Source organism: Notolabrus celidotus, chromosome 13 (assembly GCF_009762535.1).
Source record: "Notolabrus celidotus isolate fNotCel1 chromosome 13, fNotCel1.pri, whole genome shotgun sequence".
Classification (NCBI taxonomy): Eukaryota; Metazoa; Chordata; class Actinopteri; order Labriformes; family Labridae; genus Notolabrus; species Notolabrus celidotus.
The window spans coordinates 14,170,911-14,196,531 of record NC_048284.1 but is presented as its reverse complement, the minus strand read 5'-3'; the positions used below and the strand labels follow the sequence as shown (position 1 = coordinate 14,196,531).

The 25,621-nt window shown below is 38.6% G+C and overlaps 2 protein-coding genes across 3 annotated transcripts; both read right to left on the bottom strand.

Annotated features, from left to right (window-relative positions):
- Nucleotides 1-4,838: 4,838 nt before the first annotated feature.
- Nucleotides 4,839-11,081, bottom strand: hebp2 (heme binding protein 2). The gene is made up of 5 exons (XM_034699910.1): nt 11,024-11,081; nt 10,621-10,723; nt 8,923-9,058; nt 8,167-8,347; nt 4,839-6,843 (listed from the first exon to the last, which is right to left on the bottom strand). The coding sequence occupies exons 2-5, from the start codon at nt 10,693-10,695 to the stop codon at nt 6,660-6,662; spliced, it is 576 nt and encodes a 191-aa protein (XP_034555801.1). The 5' UTR covers nt 10,696-10,723; nt 11,024-11,081; the 3' UTR covers nt 4,839-6,659.
- Nucleotides 11,082-13,225: 2,144 nt separating this feature from the next.
- Nucleotides 13,226-25,451, bottom strand: cmtr1 (cap methyltransferase 1). 2 transcript variants are annotated; one of them, XM_034699645.1, is made up of 24 exons: nt 25,032-25,451; nt 22,776-22,877; nt 22,420-22,571; nt 22,166-22,324; nt 21,912-22,004; nt 21,737-21,808; nt 21,216-21,310; nt 20,989-21,061; nt 20,699-20,897; nt 20,471-20,589; nt 20,249-20,345; nt 20,038-20,170; nt 19,500-19,679; nt 19,357-19,413; nt 19,218-19,275; nt 19,032-19,100; nt 18,800-18,931; nt 18,368-18,493; nt 18,058-18,149; nt 17,876-17,944; nt 16,362-16,409; nt 16,155-16,267; nt 15,941-16,049; nt 13,226-14,363 (listed from the first exon to the last, which is right to left on the bottom strand). In XM_034699645.1, exons 2-24 carry the CDS (start codon nt 22,870-22,872, stop codon nt 14,228-14,230), a joined length of 2,478 nt encoding a protein of 825 aa, XP_034555536.1. In that variant the 5' UTR covers nt 22,873-22,877; nt 25,032-25,451; the 3' UTR covers nt 13,226-14,227. The 2 variants fall into 2 exon arrangements, with proteins under 2 accessions (XP_034555536.1, XP_034555537.1); XM_034699646.1 differs by having other exon boundaries at nt 22,776-22,873.
- Nucleotides 25,452-25,621: the final 170 nt, after the last annotated feature.

The following is a 25,621-nucleotide window of genomic DNA, read 5'->3' as shown; positions in this document are numbered from 1 at the left end:
GAGCGGGTTTCTGTGTCTTATTATATCTGTGTGTGTGTGTGTGTGTTTGGAGGGGGGGATTCAGGGCCAGCTGCCAAAATTGCCGCCTCATTAGCACCGTCGCCATAGCACCCTCTCTCATCCGTCATCTGGTGAGCTCCAGAGGCCGTCGATCAGCCGCCCCCCCCTCCTCTCCACCTCTCTGTGGGGTCATCAGTTACGTCTCATTCTGGACTCAGCCTTTAACAGAGCTTTACACTGACTCCATATCAGTCCAGTCCCACCTGCCACCTCTCTACATTCTCCACAGGTCTCCTCAACCTCCCCCGAGGGCACAAGACACCGACCACCTCTTAGTTTTTACAATGAAGTCCCTCTACCTCCCGTTCGACAGAGTCACGTGCCGCCTGACGCTGCGTCCAGCTGGCTGTCAGACACGAATCAATACGAATTCCTCCCAGGCATAATCACACTATTGACACTTCACTTCTCTTCCTCTGCTCTTATATTTAAGACCTTCCTCAGAGTAGGACAGAATCGTTTGAGGAGACACATGAGACAAAGCAACGTTATCGACTCAGCAGAGGAGGAGAATAGTTATTACCTGTGTTTTAGGCGCTGATGGAGTCTTTATGAATGGCTCTTTATCAGGCAAGCACCAATAATTCACTCTCATCTGTTTCTTACACATGTGGAAGACCACATTAAAGTTCCAAATAGCAAAACTACATCATTTTGCTTACTTATATTTTATAATAAACCTTCATTAAAGATCTCCTCCAGGCTCGACTACTGCAATGCCCTCCAGATTGGGACCCCCAGCAAAAGTCTCCACAAGCTCCAACTAATCCAGAACACTGCAGCCAGGATCTTACTCAGAGTCAGAAAACATGAACACATCACCCCCAGTACTCCGTACACATCACTGGCTTCCCGTCACTGCAAGAATACACACCACAAAGTCGCACTCATCACCCATCAGTGCATCTATGGAAACACCCCACCATACCTCAAAGAACTCCTCACCCAGCAAACCCCAACCCGGAATTCACGTTCTGCACATCAGAACTTCCTCCACCCTCCCAGAACCAAGCTCCGGACCATGGGAGATCGGACCTTTTGTGCTGCTGCACCACGTCTGTGGAACTCCCTGCCACCTCAGGACCCCACAGACTGTGGATGCTTTTAAGAAACATTTAAAGACCTTCCTCTTCATAGAGAAGATTTCTTGAAATGAAAAGTGCATTATAAATAAAATATATTATTATTACTATTATGATTATTATTAGTAGTAGTAGTATTAGTATTAGTATTATTATTATTAGTATATATTTACATTAGTATCAACCTGCTTCCCGAACAGTCTCATCCATTTTTTCTGGAGAAAATTTGCCTCCAAAACAAAAACAACAAACAGGTTGGTGCATGTCAGCTGACTTACAACCTTGAAGGTCGTCATCTTGCCGTCAGTGAAAAGTGATGCCTTAAATTTTTAAGTCAGAGGGGTAATTTTCAATTTTTTCAATATTTCTGGATCGGTTCAATTTTCTTTTAATATGTTATAATTTATAACACATATATATATAATTTAATAAATATAAAATGCATTATTATTTACATTATTTTAATCATATAAAATAATAAATATTTATTATTTCATTTTATCTTCCTCCTAAGTTTCTACCATGATTTCTGTCAAAGTACTTTGTAAACTTAAAAGGCTATACAAATAAATGGATTATTATTAATATATTAATACTAAATCTATCTGACATTGTTATCAATAAAGTCTTGAAGATTAAAAAACTGAAATAAATCAAAAATCTGAAAAAGAAAAAATACATCTCATCTTGTGGCAGAAACATTACCTTAACCCTCCTGTTATGTTTGTTTCTCTGGAACAGCAATAATGTTCCTGGGTCAATTTGACCCGGGGCATATTCAATTATCCAAAAGTGTCAGAGCCCCAAAAAATCCCAATACACATTTATTTTAATCTAATTTTGAACTCCATTACTAACCATTTAAATCCAGTTTTAGTCCATTGGTGTTCTTTAATCCTCACAGATCATAGTTCAATGAGGTTAACTCACTCATTTTTTATTAAAATTAATGTTGAAACTTCTAATGTACATTGGAAAGCCCTAAATATAAATACAATAGTTTTACATGACATAGATTTTTGTTTATTTTATTTTACATTTTTTAGTTTTATTTTTTATGAAGTGATATTGATAAATTAACACGACACCTCTGTCACATGCTGCCCAGATTTTTATGCTGCATTTAGCTGGTTTGGAAGGCATATATTGCCTAAAATAGACTTTAAAAAGGGTCAATTTAACCCGCAACTTAACAGGAGGGTTAAAGGTAGCACATGCGGTATAATGTTGAACTCTCTGAATTAAACTGTCTGGAAAATGCTATAATTTATAGAAGGAATGATCGATCAATCGATTATTTTTTGCTCCTGTAATCTTACAGAGTGAGCTGAATGCTGATGGCCACCCATTAGGAATCAAGTGTAGTTGTGCTCTGAAATACAACCATGTCAATAAAACTCACATGCACAGAAAACAACTGCTACCACATCTACAGTCACACACAGTGCAGGCAAATATGGCAGCCATAGGTAACATGGTGCATGGGAACAAACTGGAATCTACTTTTTGTTTAGTAAGTGTCCTGCTGATCTACACATGCTGAATCAAGGTCTCCAGTCAGCTGTAAGAGGTGTCTAACATTAAATCAAACAACTGTGGTGTTAAACAATGAGCCTCATTATATGTTTCCTCTGTGCAGTAATGTTTCACCTCACAGAGCACAGCCAATGAGATCGATCAGACCAGCAGAGACAGTTTCTCGTTGTGAACACAGAGGATGAATTAAACCTTGTTTCTGCTGAGCGTCTGAACATGATATTGGGAACATTTCTGCCAAAAATAAAACAAGTGACTCAGCAGACGTGAACCTGACAGCGAGAGGAGAAGGTGAGAGACGATGAAGGGCGACATGGACGCTGATAAAAAGGTCACGAGCGTCAGAGTGTGGAGGACGCTCTGAACTGTATCCTGTACAGATCAGGTAAACAAGTCACAGTGGAGCTCACAGGACATTATACAGCATAAGTTCAACGGAGCAATCTGATTGGACAAAAGGTATTCCATGAGTGCTGATAGGAAGTATACTAGCACTGGGACTTTAAACTACGTGTATCGCATTACCTTTTGGTGTCATGGATACAGATAACGCCACCGAAACAACGGTCAGCAGATGTTTTTTCACTCTTAGGTGGAAAAGTGGGAACGGATAAAAATGTAAGAAACAAGAGAAACAAAGACGTCCAACAGTCCAGTTCAGCTCAAGTTACAGAATACTGCTATATGCTGCTCGAAGAAGTGTTTAAGAATAATATCACATACAAGGTTGTTCCGTTATTCTGAATATCAGAACACTGTGTCCAAAAACAGCCGTTCTGATATTGTGCACAACAGCACTCTTTTTTATGTATGATAAATACATAAATACAGAAATACACCTTTATCTATACAGCCCCAAACAGAGCAGGTCTAGACTGGGCACTATGTTATATTATTGACAAAGACCCAACATCACAACAAGTTAAGATCCAGTCCCATTTTATAGACAGGACTCAGTCTAATCTCATCTTAATCCACCATGAGTAGAGCGCTTTAGCAGCATTTAGCAAGTTACAGCGGCAAGAACAAACTTCCTTTAACAGGCAGAAACCTCAAGCAGGACCAGACTCATGTTAGACACACATCTGCTGAGACAGAGTTGGGGTTGGAGAGAGGGGAAGAGGGGTAGAGGGAAATGAAGAGAGAGATGATAGTGGGGAGTCGGATGGTAATAGTTGTAGCAGTTGGAGTCTGGTTCATCCACAGCAGCAGGCCGTCTACAGCAGAGATCCAGAGGAACTTACAAGACAAGGGAGCTCAGGGACTCCAGGAAGGTCTGTGGTTAGTAACTTTGATAGGACAGAAAGAGACAGGCAGAGAGATGGGGAGAGAGGGAAACATAGAATCCCAGGGTGTCAATTCTACCCGGCAGTCTAAGCCTATACAGCATAACTAAGAGCCGGTCCAAGCCTGAGCCAGCTCTAACTATAAGCTTCATCAAAAAGGAAAGTTTGAAGTCTACTCTTAAAAGTGGAGAGGGTGGCTGCCTCCCTGACCCTGAGTGGTAGTTGATTCCAAAGGAGAGGGGCCTGATAAATGAAGGCTCAACCTCCCATACTATTTTATGAGACTTAAGGCGTTTTTTTCGACCACAGGAACTTTACCCCGGAACTTTGTGTGTTTGAACCGGAGGAACCAGGGTCTAAATTTAGTTCAGGGTAGTTAATATCCCCCTGAAGAGCTCCTGCTTGGGGGGGGGTTAGTACTTTTCAAAGGTCCTGGGACTTTTGAGCTGAACGTAACAGTGTTTATGGAGTTCACACAGTTGTTGAAACACAGAGGGAGTTCCTGGGAATGCAAACTAGTTTAGCTTTTTATTAAGATTTCAAAATATTATTCAATAAAAATGGTTTTCTCCATACGTCACTGGCCTGATTTGCACAATATACCCGGGACCCACGGTGGAAACGCAGACAACAATGGGGGCACAGGAACCTTTTAGTTCCAGGGAAAGTAGCTCTGGGGGCTAAAAGACCCCGGAACTCTTGGTTGAAATGCACCTTTTAGGTACGATGAGCAGGCCTGCATGTTAGGAGCGTAGTGTTCTAGAGGGGTAATAGGGAACTCTGAGCTCTTATCCAAACCCCTTCACTACATAAGGAGTATGAAACTGAAATTACACAGTGGAATTAAGGGTAATGAAAAATCTGATGAAAAGTATAGTTTCATGCTGAGTTCTTTATTATTTGATTAGATATTACATTTTCAAACATTGTTTAAACACAAGTATAATCCTCCATGATTCATAGTGCAGTGTCATCGTTCCCTTATCAAGTTCCTTGTAGTATCCCTTCCTCATTAAGAAACACACAGTTTTAGTACATCATGAGTTATACATGAGACTTCATGTATAAAAAGGAGGTATACATTAAAAGCAATGATTTTTATTAGCTAGTAAGTCACTCTTTGCAAAAATGTTCAACCCACTTAGCACCAAACATGTTGATAAATCTGAGTTGAAGCTCTGAGGCTGTAAACGACAAAGTTATTCAGGGAATGTATTTTTTAGGCAGACTCTAGAATGGTGCCAACTTTTCTGGCCCAGATTTACTGTGACTCAGTCCGCTCACGGTAACAAGTGTGACAGTGGTGACAGTAAGTGAGGACAGAGATCAGACAAACTGAGATTTACCAACATTAAGTCTATCAGGCGGGCAGAGTCACCTTCACAGTGAGACCAGTGAGTGACAGAAGGAAGAAAGCTGCTGCTGTCACACTCTGCAGATGACCTGCACAGTTTAAGGATGGATTCACAATTTTCAAGTTCATCTCGATATAAAAAAAATCCTTTCAGCATGAAAATTAAGTATTTTCAGTCACTGTAGTAGATTCTCCTCCTGTGGTAAATGGCATTAAGAGTTGCAGGACCTCATAAGAAGGTCAGTGGATGTTTATTTTTTTCCCACCATCTGCAGTAACTCAAAGAAGAGAGACCGTAAATATTTGAAAGACACATGCCTTTCGGGACATATTTCATGCTTAATTTTGGCTTTGGCTGAACTTTAAAGCTCACTTCTCTAACAGCATGAGGACTGTTGATTTCAATCCCTATTATATAATGCTGGAATTACATTAGGGAGTCACTGTTGAAAAGCCAAAATTGACATGGAGGAACAAAAACAGCAACTGATAATAGAAAAAAAAAAGCTCAGGTATGTAACTAGAGTTTCAAAACAGCTCTGAATTAACCTTCATTTCTCCATCCTGCACTTAATCTTCATTTTCAGGTCATTTGAATAGAAATATAGATCAATTGATACATATTAATTTGCATTGTGAATCATTAAATTAAGAAAATAAGTCCATACTCAACAATTCATAAAAAAAAAAGAAAAAAGGCACTTGTGGTTTTTTGTCATCTCAAAGTGCATCAAATGAGAGAAATGTTTCCTGGCGTCTTGGCTCCACCTGCTGGACACAATGTGCCACTGCACTCAGTTTTTCTTCCAGCTTCATATGTTAGAGCTTGTTTGGCCTATTCCAGTGAGTCTATAATTCAGTAACTTTTAGTGGAGGCAGTAAAAAAATTAAGACAGACAGGAAAAATCATCATTCAAATCCCAACTCAAAACCCACCTTTTCAAATTAGCATATTCCCTTTAACTGAACCCTGTGCACTTCACTAGTTTTTTTTATTTTTATTTTTATTTTATATTATTACTTAGTCTGTTTGTTTTAATGATGTTTTAATGATGAATGTTTTTTATTTTATTCCCTGTAAGCTGACCTTGGGTGACTTGAAAGACACCACCAAATAAAATGTATTATTATTATTATAATAAAAAGTATTTTAAAATGTCTGTTGTTAGCGTTACCTTAAAAACTATCACTATTATTACTATACATGACATTTCTATTTTAGTCCCTTTGGTTTCAGATTAGTGTGGCAGAACTGTTCAGATGTTATAAAGTCATAAATGATCATACTTTAACAAAAACAAATCGTGGTTATGTTGGACTAAGAGTTGGCCTTGATACATCCTACTCTGGCTCCTTCATGAGTACCCACACCTCATTCTTACGGTTGGTCAGTTTGAAGGGACTGTCGTACCCACATACGTAGAAAGGATGGTCAACATGCGGCACTCCGTCTCTCTGCAGGCTCTCCAGAAGTTTGAGGAGCTCTTGGCGCTTCATGTTCTCATTGGAGAACCCACCGTAACTCCTGGGAGAAGGATCAAGAGAAGGTTTTTGTTCTGTATACTAGTGATATAAAGTCTGTTCTTTACAGTGGCCCTGAAGGACAAAACACTATTACAAAGTTGGAGACAATTTTACAAACTATGGAACACTTTCACCGTTAAGTCTGACTCCGTTTAGCCTGAGGCTGTGGTCTGAAGCCGTTTTATCTGAATTCTGACACATGATGAAGGTTTTGCGGAGACATGATGCTTTTTCATCTGAGGTCTGACACCTCTCTCTGAGACCCGAGGATGTCCTAATATGTTAACCATGTCGCTCTGTTTGGTTTCTCTCCATCAAAACAAAGTAAATGACCCCTCATTCGATCACTTCCGGATCACTTTCGGTATTTGGTACATTCCCTTCCCATAAAAATGAAATGTTAATTTGTTTCAGAAATGGTCAAAGTGATGTTCTGGAGCTGTCCCTCTCTAAATGCGTTCTGAGGTATTCGGAACGTTGACTATTGTAACTGGGGTAAGACTGGTCCCTAATGCTTGTACTGTTTTGTTTGGTGTGTCTCCTCCTCTATCTGTTCTTTCTCCAGCCAAGAAGGACATTTTAGCCTTTATGGCTTTGCTGGCCAGAAGGCTGATATTGTTGAATTGGAAGTCCTCTGCCCTAGCTACTCATTCGAACTGGATTAAGAGTGTACTTTATTTTCTTAAACTTGAAAAGATTAGGCTGACCCTGAGTGGCAAAGCTCACATCTTTAAAAAAATCTGGGACCCTTTCTTATCCCATGTTGAGAGCTCAGCTTGCTGTGTGTCTTTAGACTGAGCATCACCATGGTGTGTCTTACTATGTTAAGATTATTGCTTTCATCTGTTTATCTTTATTATACTTGCTTTTTGTCTTATGTTTTCCATTTTTGGAATTCTATATAGTTAATCTGGAGGGAGTATGCGTCGGGGTGGGGGGGTTATTTGTTGTTTTGTATTTCATATGTCATCTGTGTGTTTCTTTGTTCCAAAAAACAGGAAAATGTACCAACCTCTAATTTTGGATGTGACTGTTTTTCTCTGTTAAAATCAATAAGCAAATAAAAAAATAATAAAAAAGAAATGTTAAAAGTGTTTCATCTTTTGTAAATTTGTTTCCTTAAATGTAAATTTGTTTTGACCTTGGTAAAAGTGTTTTGCTGATGTAATTTTTGTTTTATAAAATGTGAAAATGTGTTCCAAAATGTAAATTTGTCTCCAACTTTGTAAAATTTTTCATCTTTGGACATTTGTTTTGTCCTTCAGGGCCACCATAGCTCTTCATGGGTGTAATACAGGAGGTACAGTAAAGGTCGTACTCCTACCTGACATAAGCTGTGAACTCTTTCCTGGGCTCCACGAACACGTCAGCGTCGCCCGGCTCAGGTGGATTTTCCTGATGCTCTTCTGGGATGTAGAAGGAGACGGTGAACTGAGATTCACATGCAGGGCCGGCTCCGGGGTCCACACGGCACGACACAGGAGCTGTCATCTCCACTTTCACCTCTGAGGAACAAAAAAAAAGACATGTAAGAAAATATTTGATGGCCACAAAACTTAGATATGCAATAAACTTTTGTAAGATGGGCAGATAATAAATTCTCCAAACAAGCCGCCATTAAGGACACTCAGTACACAGTGATACTGTGACAGATGGTGGACATATAACTATAATGTGCAGCAGATGCAGAGGATTAAACAGCAGGTTTAAATATCACATGCTCCCTACACTGCAGACCTCAGGAGTCAACAGCACAAACAATATATTCTCTCATAAATAATGCTGCTGTAAACTGCTGAGTAAGACAAAGACAGTGTCGCTGCAACAAACTGCTGAGCAAGAACTAAAGTGTTCCCCACTCTTTGCATGTATTCATCAACTCTCTTCTGTTCTCACCAAAGACATCCATAATTTAATTCCCTGCAATATGCACATTAACTCAACTTCAGTTTGTTATCAAGTTTAATAGTTTTCTTATACAATGCTACTAAATCAAAGCCTCAAAAACAAGCCTTTCTCACCTGAAAAACATACAGAAGAAATTATGCAAATGAGGAACAGAATTTTTGTTAAAACTCACTATCTTTATTGTTGCCTTGAATGTAGCTGAAGAGTCTACGGAAACCTGTGCTCAAGGATTCATCCATCTTCATCCCGCTCAGAGTAGTGCTCACCCACTTGGTGGCATGGTAGGTGCGGATCTCATAGTCCTGTCCCTGCAGAACATACACACACTCGCTCTGAATGTAACTAAATAATTAATGTTATTAAAAATAAAATATTATATATATATATTATACATATATGTATAACATTTTATTTATTATTTATTATTATTTATTGACTCTGTGGTGGCATCAGCCATCTTCTTTGGAGTGGTCTGCTAGGGAAGCAGCATCTCTGCTGCTGACAGGAAGAAGCTGAACAGACTGGTGAAGAGGGCCAGCTCTGTCCTGGGCTGCCCACTGGACCCTGTGGAGGTGGTGGCTGACAGGAGGATGATAGCAAAGCTATCTTCTGGACAACACGTCACACCCCCTCCAGGAGACCATAACAACACTAAGTAGCTCGTTCAGTAACAGACTTCATCGTCTCACGGAGAGATATCGCAGGTCTTTTCTTCCTGCAGTGGTCACAGTCTATAACCATATATATATATAAATATACCGTGTATAGATGTATATATATAAATATACCATGTATATATATATATAAATATACCGTGTATAGATATAGATATATATATACTATATATATATAAATACACACACACACACACACACATATATATATATATATATATATATATATATATATATATATATATATATATAATTTATTTACTTCCATGAAATACCCATGTTACACTGCTCAGATACATTAATGTATAGTTTTTTTAAAGATCTATTTTTTGTTGTACATATGAAGTTCTTAACACTAATAAAGATACCATGGTGTTAACATGAAAGAGGTCACACATTTTAAATACTGATAGACTGTCATAGTAATTATTATTCAATGTGCATTTGTTTGGTTTTATTATCACCTTGCTCATTATCTGCGATACATTTTGAATTGTACTGAACTGTGCCCCCATTGTTGTCTGTGTTTCGACCGCGGGCTGAACTCCCAGCTGGATTGTGCAAATCAGGCCAGTGACGAATGGAGATAAAAAATTTGATTAAATAATATTTTGGAATCTTAATAAAAAACTAAACTAGTATGCATTCCCAGGAACTCCCTCTGTGTTTCAACAACTGTGTAAACTCCACAAACACTGTTACGTTCAACAGAAAGTCCCAGGACCATTGAAAAGTAATACCCCCCAATTAGGGGCTTGGGAGATTATCTATCCCTGAACTAAATTTAGACCCTGATTCCTCTGGTAGAAACGCATGTACTTCAGGGCAGAAGTCCATAGTTCCGGGGTAAAGTTCCTGCGGTTGAAAATAATGCCTTAAGTAACTTCATAAAATACATCATAAATGGTGAATTAATTTTCCTGACCTCAGACTTTTCTATCAATACATATCAACCGTCCAACATATTATTTAAGGACATTAAAACACAGACTTTAAGTAATGTTTAACAAATAACAGCATTTTAAAGGAGGAATCATTTAAATTATGGCATTTCTGCCTAGTATCAAACTTCAGGGCACCAATGTAACTTCTTCCTCTAACATCTGTTTACCCATAGAAGGCTGACACTGTCAGGTCAGGTTGAGATTTATTAGATTTTTTTTTTTTTTTACAAGGTAATCTGGGAAAACATTTACCTGTTTCTCTGCTGGAGTGAATTTCGGGTTCTGCAGTCCACTGGAGAACAGAACTTGCCCCACAGCTTTGAGCATGTCTGATCCGAAGATGGAAAGTGTATCTCTAAAAGAATGACATAATCAAACACAGACGTTTCATAACCCATGCATTATTACGTCCCATTTGCAGTTAGACAATGTAAAATCCCATGCTATTTTATAACCTGTTACATCAGGTCACATGAGAGTAGTCAAACGAGTCTCAGCGTGTTAAACAACTCATGAAATACACATGAAAAAGTCAATACTTTATATCTGTTTCACTTATTCTTTCCCATATAATTTAAAAATGGTCTTTGAACTATCTTTTCATCTTTAAGGTTTGAGATTCAACACAAAGACTCGAAGAGAGAGACTTTATTACCTGTAATACGGGCGCGTTCAGTCCCTGCTGTCAGACAGAGCAGTGCGTTTGTTTTCATAACATCGCTTCCGGTTATTTGATAGTGCAATCTGATTGGCTGAGCGACTGTACTTTCAAAATAAGAGAACAGACTCTTAACTCTTAGCTATACTTCACTCTTGCTTCGACTTTTTCATGATTTTTATATTGAGTGGTTCATCGCAGTGCTATTCTGAACTATTTACCCAGGAGTGAGTGGATTCGCTGGCTGATGACTGCATAAAAGTCTACAGTGCTATTTTATTTTGAAGGGCTATCACTAAACAAGTGAAGTGTAGCTGCTCCAGCTGCAGACAGCCTACTATTGTTACTCTCCCCCAAACTATGATCTAAACAAGTTCGTTGTATCACCCCAACCCCGCATGCTCTGGGTTTGGTGGAGGTTTCTCTTTTCTTTTTTTGACACCAGATAGAAAACTGCAAGTGCTTTGAATGCAGAGAGGCAGATTAGAATGTAATAGAATGCCTTTATTGATAAGAGATTCTTTTACTCGTCCCACAACGGGAAAATTCAAGTGTCACAGTAACAGAGTAGACAATGCAAAAAAATAAATAAAAAGCAAACAAGAGCCTATAATGTAACAATTATTAAAAAGTTATTAGCAATTACAATTTAAATTGAAGAGGTAAAAAATAAGCATATCTTACACACACATACACACACACACACACACACACACACACACACACACACACACACATATATATATAGAAATTATTGGTTATAGAGTCTGACCACAGCAGGAAGAAAAGACTTTCATTGCAACAAGTACAACGAAATTGAAAGGTGTAGTCCTCATTAGGTGCCATTTAAAAGAGACAAAAACAATCAAGGTATGAAAAGTAATAAATACAGGAATAAGAAAAAAACACTGTCATACACACACAACATACAAATCAAATGACTGAGTAGCAAAGTTCACACTTGAGAGTGAATTTATTTCCCAGTCTTATTATTGCATAGTTTATGTTATTATTGCACTTGTGTATTTCACTTGATTATATTGCAAAGCCCCTATTAAAAAATGCCCATACTCAGTGTTGAGAGCAGTAATGGCTCTAAGACATTTAAGTAATAAAAGCTGGGCGCTATGTACATTTCAAATTGGTATTTTTTATTATCGTGATGTATTGAAATGTTAACAAGTTAATTTGATTATTTATTGATTATTTCATTTTTAATTTATCATGTTAATATTCTTAATCCATCTTTTTCTATTTTCTCTGAAGTGATTTTTCCTTCTTGAAACCTTTTTTATTGTCCTTTAATGCCATTTAAAGACAAACCATCTATAGCAATGATTTATTGGTCAACTGTTTCATCACTTATTCTGTTGAATTTGCATTTTTCTGTTAACATTTTTCATTGCATTTTGTAAATTGGCATTGTTAGAGTTTTCTACACTTAAAGGGTGTATTCTGTCATCCTCTTGTTTGTTTGTTAAATAACTTTGTAAACCTTGTAAAAACTGTAAAGTTTTTATTATTATCATCATTATTACACATCTGACTGTCAAAAAATTAACTTAATGACCTTTGACAGTTTTCTTTGTTATGCAGATATATGTCTGATATATAAAACTAATTCATGATCAGGCCCCACCACCACTTAAACAATGTGTGTTACTCCGCAGGAACAATCTCAGGAAGACCAGGGCATCAGCAAGAGGAGACTGTTCAGGTAAAATTAGGAAGACTGCATTTGATCCTCTGAATGCATCAAACTATTACTAAATGTGTTATTAGTGATGGACTGTTGTTGAGTATGTATTGTTTTAAACCCTGGCTTGACAGTTTCTGTTTTGCATGGCCCCTGTCAATGTACAGGAAAAAAGAAGCAGAGATGAGGTAGCACTTTGTCCACAAAGGGGCACCAAAGTCTACACAATCTAACAGCTCCCCAGCTTTTAGCATTTTTAAAATTATACAATATATTTAGGCATTATTACTGCCCCCTGTCAAAGTCTAATCTCATATTTATGTTCACATGGAGTATTTCTATTAACATTTCTCTTTCATGAATTTTTACAACGTATACGACTTACAGTAAAGCTGGGGATCCAGTTCAGCAGCTCTGTATGGTTTTCATGTATGTTGTGCAGCTTCACAGTTTCATGAAATCACTAACAACGACGACAAGATAAATCAATCTCCACCACGCTGTTAAAAATATTTCTTGGAAGAGCATCTCCCGTTTATTTACTACCTTATCATTATTTACATCAAAGGGGTTGAAACCTCACTTTACAAGAGAAAAGTTTGCAGTGCTTCAGAAACACACCTTCAAGATGATATGAGGCACAATCACAGAGTGGTGTCAGAGGAGAACAAAAACAAAAGCCCAACAGGAAGCTTTGAAATCTCAAACACACACAAACAATCTCACAAACATGATGAATTTCTTTTTTTTATAAATGCTGCTACATCTGTTACCGGTTTAAAAGCTGCAGTGATGTTGAGGATAAGCTCTACAGTTGATTAAAATGTCAGTTTTGTTTCAGCTTCAGCGACAGTTTGAATAAGAGTGTGTGTAAACAGATTATGGTTTCTTTGGAGACGAGGAGAGGAGCAGCCGTATACCAAGCAGGTGTAGAGCAAGGCAAGCAAAGTTTTTACAGACAGGGATGCATAGTTTAACATTTGTAACTATGTAATGTAGCATGATCCAAACTGCAGAAGCATTTCCTAAATATGCACTCTCTCTCTCACACACAGGCATTCTATGGCTACAAGGAACTGTAAAAAAAAAATTACCTACAGGGTCATGCAATCTAATCCAGGGACTACAGCAGCTTATTGTCCCCACACTGCTCTGAGGTGAGCACAGGGCAGTGGAAAAGGTAGAGAGACAGTACAAATCCCACCCACAGCTGCTGTTTGCTCCCCTGAGCACCAGAGCTACAGCTACAACCTGATTATAATTTCTTTCAGCGGAATAATTGAGAGGAAAACCGCTCTAAAATGTTCAAAGATCAGTTTAATATTCAACTGGAAATAAAAAAAAGGGATGGGGGGTGTACGGTCTATCAATTCCTCTTTCACCGTCACATTTGAAACCAAGTAAGGCGTTGTATGATACACTTTCAAGGCTCTGTATCCTCCATAAGTTAGTGCATTCTGAGTTCAGGTATGGCTCTGGTGCAGCTCTGGGTCTCTGGTAGCGTTTTAGGGTTGGTAGTTCTGGTGGACGAAGGACAGGACATCATCTTTGGACAGTTTCTCAGGATCCATCCGAGTCTGCGAATCATGAACGATGACGCCATCCACCCAGGCCCAGAAGAGCCGCTCTGAGTGGCAAACCCTGAGGACGAAGACAGAAAATGTTCAATACACCAGTGTTAATTTTGGCAGCTATTTTAGATTTAGTCTTAGTCTTTAGATGAAAATGCCTGTTAGTTTTAGTCACATTTTAGTCTTTTCAGCCCTTTATAGTTTTATTCGACGAAAACTCAAAACATTTTAGTCTTTGATATTTTCCGGAACATCTTCACTCTTTAAATATTTCATTTAGTCGATCAGATATTGGTAACTGGGTTATACCAAGTGTTAAAATTGTCAACACTCCTTTAACACTTTTGCTTGTGTAATATCTCAAGTTAAATAATTCAGCCTGGCCCTGCTAAAAAGTCAAAAGAAAACGTTCTTGATGTGACCACTGTGACTGTATTTTGATTCTCTTGACTCACAGAAAAATGCCATGAAAGGTTTGTATTGCACATTTACGGCGGTCCCTGAATGTACCTGCAGTGACAGGCGCACTGGACAGACAGTCAGTTCACGGCAGTCTGAAATGCATCTGCATCTTTGATGACTAGGAGTTGATCAAAACTTACTAAATGTGTCTGATGTATCACCAAACTGGATTAAATCAAGCTGTAGACGCGGAGCTTTTTACAGTAATGGCGGCAAAAATATCAAACATCAAATATTAAACAGAAGTCCCCCAGTTGTGTCTTTGTTACTAGCGCATCTCAAATTTTAGACTTTTTAACAAATTTTTCTCAAATTTTACTTTTTTCTCACTATAATGTTTTTTTTTCAAGATTGTAATTTTAAGGCCAATTTTTCACTTTCTTTTTACTGGTGAAAAATGGGCTCAACAATGTTTCCGCTCTGATTCCCAGAAAGAAATGTCTTTAGTCCTTCTCTTATTTATAAAAGAATTATGAGCTAGCCTTTTTTGATCAGCTGTCATGAAATGTTGAACTTTTAACTTAATGTTTTGTACAGTAAAATTAGAGCTTTTGTTACATGTCTCTAAAAGGATATATAGAATCTCAAAGTCACAGTTTTTGTCTATTTTTATACCTGAATAAGCTCAAAATATTTTAAAGTAGGAAATGTTCCTCATATGCCTTTCAGTAAATGTCAATCAAACACCTTCTAACTGCACATTTGCATTTGTTGTTACGAGGGTAAAAATCCTCAATGAAGATGAGACAGATGCATGGAGGTGAGGAGAGCTGGTTCATAAAGCACACCTGCTGCAGGTAGAGACCAAGCGAACACTGCACCCCTCAGATTGTAACTCAGCCTGTCACAGGAACGCATCACTTTTATTTCTAAAGATTCGACGCACAGCGGGGAAAACATGGTTTTGATTGTCCAATGGTCGTCTCGTCATCGTTTCGTTAACAAAATCAAAAACATATTTTCGTCTTAGTTTTTATTATCAGTGATGCACTTTAGCTCACCATAGTCTCGTTTTCGTCATGAAAAAATGAGTCGCTGACGAACATTTATCATCATAATTTTGTTAACGAAATTAAAACACTGCAATACACGTCTTATTACTATGTTATAAACTAACCTCCCATGTCTGTTTAGATTAGACTCTTTATTCATGAACCATGAATCAAACATGAGAACAGCACTTACTGGAAGGGGGCGGCAGAGCTCGGTGGCATTTCATAGGTCGACTCCTTGGTGGTCTTGTTGTAGAAGAACTTCATCTTGGAGTTTTTACTGTACGCCATCGTCCATGGCTCTAATATTTTAGTAGAAATATAAAAAAGAACAGAAAGTCAATAACTCAGCCAAAAAGCTTCCACTGTCTTATCCATAGCATAGCAGCACAGACACTGGCTCATACCATTGACGGTCTTAACGATGTAAAGGCCCGTGGGGAGGAAGTGTCTGTCGTCTCTGCCCGTGTAGGACAGACGTGGGACTCCTCCTGAGCTCTTTGTCACTTTCATCTCCAGTCTGTTTAAAGAAAGGAAGATTAACATGGATTTAATTATAGTGTGGAACATAAGTGACTGAACATGTTAACGACAAAATACTAATACTGTCATACCTGACGAAGATTTTCTCCATTTCCTCCAGTCTGTAAACCTCTTTCACTCTGTTTGGGAGAGAAAAAAGAGACCTCGCATTTAAAATCCACTCCAGACATACATTGAAACTCTGGATTGAATATAACTACCTAAAAAAATCACTAATACCTTTGAATAGCTGAGATTAAATGTGATCCTTACATCTAATTCATAAGTTTTTCATTTTATTTTAAATATTCATGTTTTCACATCACACCTAAAACTAGTAGGTGATGTCACTTAATCTTGCTCTTCTGAACCCAGTTCTGATTTTCTGACGATGTATTATATTACAATTTATTACAACTGATCATTTTAGTATTATATAGTCCTTTTTACTATTCGCTATCTCTGTATACATACATATCTATTTATTCATTTACATTGTACATTGCACCTAAATTGATGATGTCGTCCTCTTATTCTGAAAACCTCTTTAATTGTGCATTTAATGCTCTTATTTACTTATCCATTTTTATTTGTTTATTTATTTATCCTTGAAAAACCTCTCAACAATGATTTACTGGTCTATTGTCCCACCCCTTCATTCTGTTTAATTGATGTGTATTCCTTTTAACCTCTTCCGTTGCATTTTGTTTTTGCATTGTTACAGTTCCTCCTCCCTGTCCAAATGTTTGCTGTTATTCAAAACCATGCTTTGTTTGTCAAAGCACTTTGTAAACATTTGTTTTTAAAGGTGCTATACAAATAAAGTTATTATTATTATTAAATTGTCTCACTGCATGCTATATATTATATTTTGTCATTTTTTATAACCCTGTAATGACCTTGTTGCCATCTGTCATAATCACATCATGTCACATGTCCTTACTGCCGGTATATTTCAAACTATTTATACCATGTGTAACATTTGTATATATCTTTACAATTGTATTCTTATTGTATTTTATTTTATATACTTTATCTAAATTCTTATATATATATATTTGTAATCTTTATTTTATTTTCACTTTATTTACATTATTATTTTATTAATCTTTTCTTTTTTTACTTTATTCAAATGACCAGTTATTTCTCTTTTTTTAAAATATTATTCTTATTTTATTAACCCTATTTATTTTTACTTTATTTAAATTATTAGTTATTTATCTTTTTTATTTATTGAAATTATTACTCTTTTTTTTCTTACACTTTTTTTGTTCTTTAATTGTGCTCTTCTATTCTCATACTACTCTTGCTACTATGTCTGTGTTACTGCAACAACCGAATTTCCCCCGGGGATCAATAAAGTATTATCTTATCAAAATTGAACTCAACTTAACTTCAAAGACATCTGTCAGAATCAGAGGTACCATATGAGGCTCAATGTTAACATGTCATGCACATTTTTTAATGTCTTACTATGAAGTAAAACAAGTATATCTACTGTATCTAGTAAGTATATTCAGTCCACTTTCCACTGTATTAGTTAAGATTTCTGCACACAAAGTATAAAAGCAGCATTCAAAACAGTTAGCATCATCTGTATAAACACCTGATAGGGTTCATGTCTGGTCTGCTGGGTTTGGCCACAGCCTTCACAAACTTCTCAGCCATGTAGATCCTGGAGAAACAATGCACATAATGAGTAGACAAAGGAAGAAAAGGATCATTTAGTTATAGAAATGTAATGATGTATTCTTTATAAAAACATAAAGGGGTGTGACCTTGTCCTACCTTTGGTTAAAGTGTTTGTCTCTCACATCAGTTCCGTTCAGAATCAGAGCATCCATCACATGAACTGCATTGATTCTGCGCTGAGCTTTCCCCTGAGGACAAAACACAGTATCAATACATGTGGAACAAGAAACATGAGCAGCAAACTGCTTCTGTGTTCAGGCATATTCACACCAAAGTCGACACAATGTAAGTTAAAATCATCTCAGTGAGAAAAAGTGTTATCATTTCATCATTTAGATAAATGGAGCCAAGTTTAAAGAGGTCTGGAATCTGTCCCTTGTTTCATGTGTTCAGCCCTTCCTCTCACCTCGCCCTTCAGCTCTTGGACGATCTCCACACTAAGGAGTGTATCTCTTGGCAGCTCAAGCTTGAAATTCTCCAGTTTTCTCCAGCGCAAAGGCATCCTCCCATCCCATGTGTAGATCTGAGACTTCTACACGAGCCAGGGGGAAATTGGAGAAAAATTATAGAGATTCAAACCAGTTGATAAAAAACTCCAGACTTTCTTGTCAGGTCAATTTTTAAAAAACTTTTTGAGAAGGAAACGAGACAATCTCACAATAAAAACATGATTAAAACAGCAGAGATTAAATATATTAGCATGGACATATAACTATATTGATTATGCAAAGATAAAAGCTGTTACCTCAAACCTCAAAGAAGTATTAATCCTACTCTATCCAAAGTACATATTGTGTGAGAGGCTGCTATAAGGCAAGACATCTCTCTTCAGACTCACCCCCAGCGATAAGAGGAAAATCTGCTCTCCTCCTCCCACGATGCACCTGTGGTCGAGGATGTGGCGCAACTTCTCGAGCGTGGTGGAGTTGAGAAGCGTGAGCTTATACTGGAACGACTCCACATCTGGATTCTGAGGTGCAACAGATGTTCAAAGAGGCAGAGAGTCAGTGATGTAGACAGTAAACAACATTTTGATTTGATCTCTGTTTTCCCTGAGGGTAACCACTGACCTTAAGCAGCTCATAGAATTTACTCTTTGCATCTGAGGAGGCCGGAGTGACTCTGGCCTTGTCTGGGACCTGAAAATGAACATAAAATGTATTTTGGGATGGCATCACAATAAAAAAACAAACTCAACTTTGTGACTCCGGCAACTCCTACTTCAACTTTGTGCATGCATCAGATTGTTAACTCACCCCCCATAGTTTCAGACACTCCTTCCTAATGTCTGCTTGCCTCGTCTCTGAGAGTGTCCTTGAGTGACAAAAACAGCGTAATGTCATATAAACGCCACCGCACACAGCAGAGATCAGTGCAGTCAGCAAGGTTACTCACGGGTCGACCACAAAGGCATGAATTTTGGCCAAGGCCTTGATCTGGACCGCACACAGGCTGCAGAGAGAGTTCAAACATCCTCCATCACTCACTCAGTTTTAGAGAGAAGATTTAGGTTTTCTGCGATTGCTGTATTTCTCTACCTCTCATTGGAGTTGATCATAAACTGGTAGAAGTCTGTGTCCTCTTTGATGATGCTGAGGGGAACCACATCTGTGACGTCAGTGTCTGTGTTCTTCAGTTGGTTCAGTTTCAGGTTGACTCTGAACATGTATTCCCTGACGGCTTCTGAGCCAGGCTTCAGACTGCGGCACACGATGTACCTGCAGGACGAGGATAACAGAGGTCATGTTACTTTTACTGGTTGCATGTTTTAGAACAAAGAATGTTAAAGACATTCACACAGATCTTATTAGAGTACATATACATAAATAAAGTCCCTTTCACACATGCAGTGCACTCCTGAAAGTTTGTCAAGATGGGGTGCATGTGTGAACAAAGAAGCCAAATCCATCAAGCTGTCTTTATTCAGACTTTTTTCTGCAGGCCATGCTAGTAAAAAGTCTTCTAGATATTGTGATTAAATGTGTGCATGGATCATGTAATAGTCTTGAATGTTATCTCGAAGCCACCAGGGATTCATGTGTGAAAGGGGCTACAGGAACACAGACACAACCCCACCTCTCAGAGTTGGCCGGCCTGCTGGTGACAGGTTTGAAGAGCGAGATCCTGTCGAAGCAGAGGTAGAGCAGGTACACCAACCCCACACTGAAGGGAGTGAAGAGGTCAAAGGTCTTACAGACAAAGTGACCACCTGGAGGAGATAGAGAGAGTCTCAGAACAAGTGCATGTATTGCGTGACTCATCCATCTATGCACATGTAAACACACACCTGTCCTGAGTGTAGAGAGGGCAGTGAGGAACTGACAGAGCAGCAGCTGTTTGCTCAGGATCTCCTGGATGTTTTCCTGTCCTTCCACAGAGAAACCCTGCAGGAGAGAGAGAGTCATCAAAGACTGAAAATCTCACTTGAAGCTTTGGTAGCAGAGATGTGACTTTTTATGTGATTCGTAAATGTAAGAATTTTGAAATATTATGTTAGAAACTTTCTTACCCCATCTGCCATGAGAAGGTGCAATCCTCTTTTCTCTGTGCTCTCCAGGACAAAGTTCCTGAAAGCGGTCATGTTTTCTGGCCGAGTGATGTCTCCGTCCCCGTCCACGCCTCCCTCCCCTGGGACACACAGAGGTCAAGCTTTCAGCGAATCATTCATCACCTGAGACACGACCTGACTTTCTGTCCTCCCCCTCCTGAGAGCGGCATGCAGGTTTTTTGCGCGTACCGTAATAAGGCTCAAACAGCTCGCTTGGTGCTGCATAAAAATCTTCCAGTTTGAAGTCACAGGGTCCTTTCAGCGTCATGCCAAAGCCTTTAGCATGCCAGCGCCTCCTCCACAGGATGTACTCTGAAAAGCCTCCAGGCCCTGCACAGACGTCACCGAAGTACAGAAGCTCACCGTCACGGTCCCTTGTCGCTGGTTTCTGCATTATGAGAGTTTGTTGTTTCAGTATGTGTTTATATGGGCCTGTGTAGCAGTGCATCATGGAGCAGGAGGAACTTGATCTAACTCACCCCTTGTGAATCCTTTGGGTTGGTAAACATGGAGTCAAAGCAGTGGTCAATGTTTGCCATTTTCATAGCTGCTCTAAAAACAGGAAAGAAACAATATTTGTAACATGAACATCAACATCTTTTAAATGTGCAACAAAAGTTAAGGTCAATAAAACCTTAAACAATATATATATATCAATGTGATCACACAACAATCTGAGGACCCAGAGTTTAATCTACACACTGACCTGTTGAGGAAGATCCCTCCTCTGATGGTCTCATAGGGGTTGGATCGTGTCCGTGCTCTCCTCATCTCCTCACTCTCCAGGTTATCAAACACCGTCTGAAAATCAAACAGACACATGGGTGTCACAAGTTGACAGTCTTCAGTTTTATGATACGAGTCAAATCCAGCAGGGATGTCAAGTCAAAGAGCTTCACACACATAAGAGATGACTGATATCTATATTTACTGCAACATGGTGAGGAAGCAGGGTTCACTAATGCCTTATCTGAGAATTGAAATAAAATAATAGTTATTTAAATTTTGAGTTCAATCCAGTTTTAGAGAATCGTGAGTGAATCATATCATCCCTACCATATAATGTCAATAACAAGACGCCTAAATGAAAGGGTTAAAACTTCTGACTGCTCGAACAGTTTACATACTAAATAATGTCAATATCATAAATGAAATATTAAATCTGATATTTGATGTTTATGTGTTGTATGCAAAAGAGATTTCAAAGAAACATAAGTTATAGCTCACCTTGCACCTTAAAACAGTGTGCAGGAGGTCTACAGTACAAAACTCTGTCTCGTCCTCAATCTTCAGTTTTCTCTGTAGGCGGTCAAAAAACAGTGATCAGTTTATAAACGAGGCAAAAGACTAACTGATAACTGTGTATTGTATATTTCAAAATGAGTGTTTTCTGCGTATTTACCCGTCCCAGAATCATCCAGTCCCTTAGCTCATCTGAATCCGGAGTTTCTGTGGTGCATTCTGGGAACCAGTCCACTTTTTCTACAGCACTTGGCTGGACAGACAAATAGGAAAAGACAAACAGAGTGGAGGAAAAGATACGAAAAGGGGCAATTATGGATCACTACGATGGATGCATATGAAAATAACATGTTAAAGGGATATCCAGTTTTCAGAAAACACTGAAAGTTGTAGTGCTTATTCACTGCCGTGTACCTCTGGTTCATCCCGCCAGTCCACGTTAAGCTCCCCTTGAAAACCTTGCAGCGTGAGACCGAGACCTCTTCTCCCTCGCTGAGTCGAAGCCTCCACAATCTCTTTGCGTCCTTGGCCAAATTTACCCAGACCTTCACCCTCACGGAAACCCATTTTGGCCTAACAGTTGAGAGAGCAAAATGGAGTTAGGGAGAGACAGAGGGGAAATGCTCTTCTGTTATATCTGCTGACAGTGTGTTTTTTTTATGCATTACCATGAGTTTCTGTGACACACTGTTGTACATGGAGAAATCAGAGGAGGCCTGGTTGCCATCAGCATCTTGGTCATCAAAGGATGATATGGAGGGCATGGAGAATCCGGGTCTGTGGTCATCCTGGTCGCTGAGGGAATCATTTTGGCTTGAATCTATGAGGATAAAACCAAAGACACAGTGGTACTAGACATTCAAAGACAGAGCCATAGGAGTAACACTTGATGAGTGAGCACCAACAACAAAAAGTAAGAATCTTACTTACTAGCAAGTGGCTTTTGATATTAACCACAGAAAGTAAAATGTCTGATTCTTATCCTAAATGATAGCAGGCAATGTTTTGGGGAGATATAATTTACCTTGTCTGGATAATTGTGACTCATCATCTGAGCTGCTGTCCTCACGCTGTCTTTTTATCCCAAGCTGTGACGCTGGAGCCTCGATTCTTCTCTTCATCCTGGCTGTAACAGAGCAGAGGATGATGAGAATGAAACGCTCTCTCATGGATTGAGTACAAAAGATAAATGTTACCATTCGATGCATTGTAAAGCTAGTTTACACATGCAGTCCCTTGGCAAGTCTCAATTAAAACATCACATTGTTATAAGACCTCATTAACACAGAGCAGTACGTTAAAAACACACACACACACAAACAACAACAATATAACTATGATGAGCACGTGAGTTTGGGCAATTGACTGAATGGTGAATGGACTCATTTAAAATGTATTATCTTGAGGGATAGGGAGGCGCATTTGATGTGCTGGTTATTTATGAAGTAATGTCAAACATGCAATATCACATTAGAAATGCACCTTTTTTAAGGATGCATTTCACTTTAGGTTTGAATAAGCATGTCCTTTCAATGTGAGGAAAGCTAACTAGAAGCTGCAGCTCCAATAATAATAATAATAATAATACATTTTATTTATATAGCGCTTTTCAAAAACTCAGACACTGTACAATTGTTAAAATCAATACAAGCAAAAACAAAAACAAATAACAAATAACACAGATCAAACAAAACAACACAACAGTGCAATCACAAATGAAAAGCTAACTTAAAAAGGTGAGTTTTTAAAAGAGATTTGAAAGCTGAAGGGTCAGAGCAGTTTGGGATATGGGAGGGGAGTGAGTTCCAGAGGGTGGGGGCGGCTACTGAGAAGGCTCTGTCCCCCCAGGTTCGGTGCTTGGTTCTGTAAGGTGCAAGGTAAACAATGCATGTATGTTAACCAATAGAGGTGTGAAAAAATATTGATATAGCAATATATCGCAATACTTTGGCTTCCAATATGATATCGATATTTCAACTCTTAATATCAATATTTTTGTCATAATAAAAATTCACATTTTAGCTGAGTTGGAACTAAAATACAACTTCAGTATTTCAAAAACAATAAAGTGGAAAAGTTGTTTTCAATCAAATAGTTTTGACTTAATTTGTCCTTTCAATTTTGAGTAATAATGTGTGATTTTCATATACACCATCCTTATTTTTCTTAGTTTACTGTGTAGAATATCACAATATTGTGATATATTGATATATTGTGATACTATCGTATCGTGAGGTTCTTGGCAATACTCAACCCTACTAACCAACATATGCTGATCATTTAAGAGACATTACATTACTGAAGAAGGGAGTGGTACGGCATGTGTCAGTGGCACGATGACACCAGCACAAACATTCAGCTTCTAACTCCAAAGCCTTTGCTCTACATCAAGCAACATATGCAGTGATCATTTGCCTCTTTTGTTTTTGTTATGGGATTATGGCATCAAAAACAAAGTTTGAGTTTAAACCTACGGAAGCCCTGAGTAGATATGCATTCATTTATTTAATTTACTTCACTGTAGTTGCGTTCAGATGCTTCCTCAAGGTACTGACTCAAAGCTGCTGTTGGTAATCGTGATATAAACATCAATTTGGAGAGAGATTTTGAATGTCAACACTACCCCATCCCGCCAGACTTCCACAACTTCTCGTGCTTATTACATGAAGAAGTAGTGCCGGCTTCCCAGACAATCAGGGCGACGTAGTAGGGGCCGCCACTCGAGACAGAGGATCGAAGAGTAGCTCTGATTGGTTTGTGATAACGGGAACGAAGGGGAATAGTGACATTGCTTGATACAAAGGCATTGAAAAACACAGAGATTTGGCCATAATCTCAAATTACTTCACTTACTAATGAATACCCATGGGTGTTATGACTTTTTTTCCAAACCAAGCAGAAAAAAATAATAGTTTTTTACCCCATTCCTACCAACTGCACCTTTAACATCAGATGATCACAACTTTTAGCAAAATCCCCAAACAAACACATAAAAAGGCTTCACTTCCCTCATCAGTGTGAGCATTGGCAGCATGGCATAGTCTGCCTTATTATCACTGACACCAGACACATGTTTATGTTTTATACATCACCAGAAAGTTAACCCTGAGAGAAGTACTAGTTATTATCACAGGAAACAGAGATAACGTGGGACACCTTGTTCATACTTTCAGTGGAAAGGTGTAAACTGTGGCTAGTAGAAATAACATGTACCATAGGCGATGTCTTTGCAAATGATTATGAAACAATCTGTAAATCTGCATCAAATACAAACTGTTACCTTTGTGTTTATGTTGTAGTTAGCAACCCAAAGCTACCAAAGTTAGACAAAGTCAGCCCATGCCACAATCCGTGGTACACTTCACGAGGAAAAACACAACTAGACTGAGCAGGCTCGGCTGGTTAGTGTCAGTGGAGGTGTTTTCGGTGTTTTCAGTGAAACGAAACTGCGCAGCTGTAGCAGCCGTAGAGCGGTTAGCTCGCTGAGTTAGCCCGCTTGATTTTTTTACCAGCTCTGAGGATAAACTGCACTCTTCTGTGATGAGACAGTCGCGACTACACGTTAACTCCACATATACTTCGGGATGTCTTAGCTGGAAGAAATGTGCGTGGAATCTTCTGAGATAAACACACTATTTTCTGAAGTTTGCATTAGCCCGCGTCCTGTTTTCGATAGATTCCAAGGGTCCTTTGTTTTCTGACGGCATGTCGTAATGACGCACAAGACGGAAGGCCTGTCTCTTCAAGTGCCTGCGTGGTTTCTTTGTTTTCATTTTACATCACATTTTCTTCTTTCATGTTATATTTTACACAGTGGTGGACCAAGTACACAGCTTCAATACTGAAGTCAAAGTATAGATCCTCCTGGTC

Excerpts from the sequence above, each read along its gene's own strand:
- cmtr1 (XM_034699645.1), bottom strand. The coding sequence starts at position 22,872 with ATGAAGAGAAGAATCGAGGCTCCAGCGTCACAGCTTGGGATAAAAAGA. Across the intron at positions 22,325-22,419 it reads GTGTGTCACAGAAACTCATG|GCCAAAATGGGTTTCCGTGA; the intron begins GTAATGCATAAA and ends CTCAACTGTTAG. Across the intron at positions 16,050-16,154 it reads CATCGTTAAGACCGTCAATG|AGCCATGGACGATGGCGTAC; the intron begins GTATGAGCCAGT and ends CTAAAATATTAG.
- hebp2 (XM_034699910.1), bottom strand. The coding sequence starts at position 10,695 with ATGCTCAAAGCTGTGGGGCAAGTTCTGTTCTCCAGTGGACTGCAGAAC. Across the intron at positions 9,059-10,620 it reads TCACTCCAGCAGAGAAACAG|GGACAGGACTATGAGATCCG; the intron begins GTAAATGTTTTC and ends TATGTTCTGCAG. Across the intron at positions 8,348-8,922 it reads TCAAGGCAACAATAAAGATA|AGGTGAAAGTGGAGATGACA; the intron begins GTGAGTTTTAAC and ends TTTGTTCCTCAG.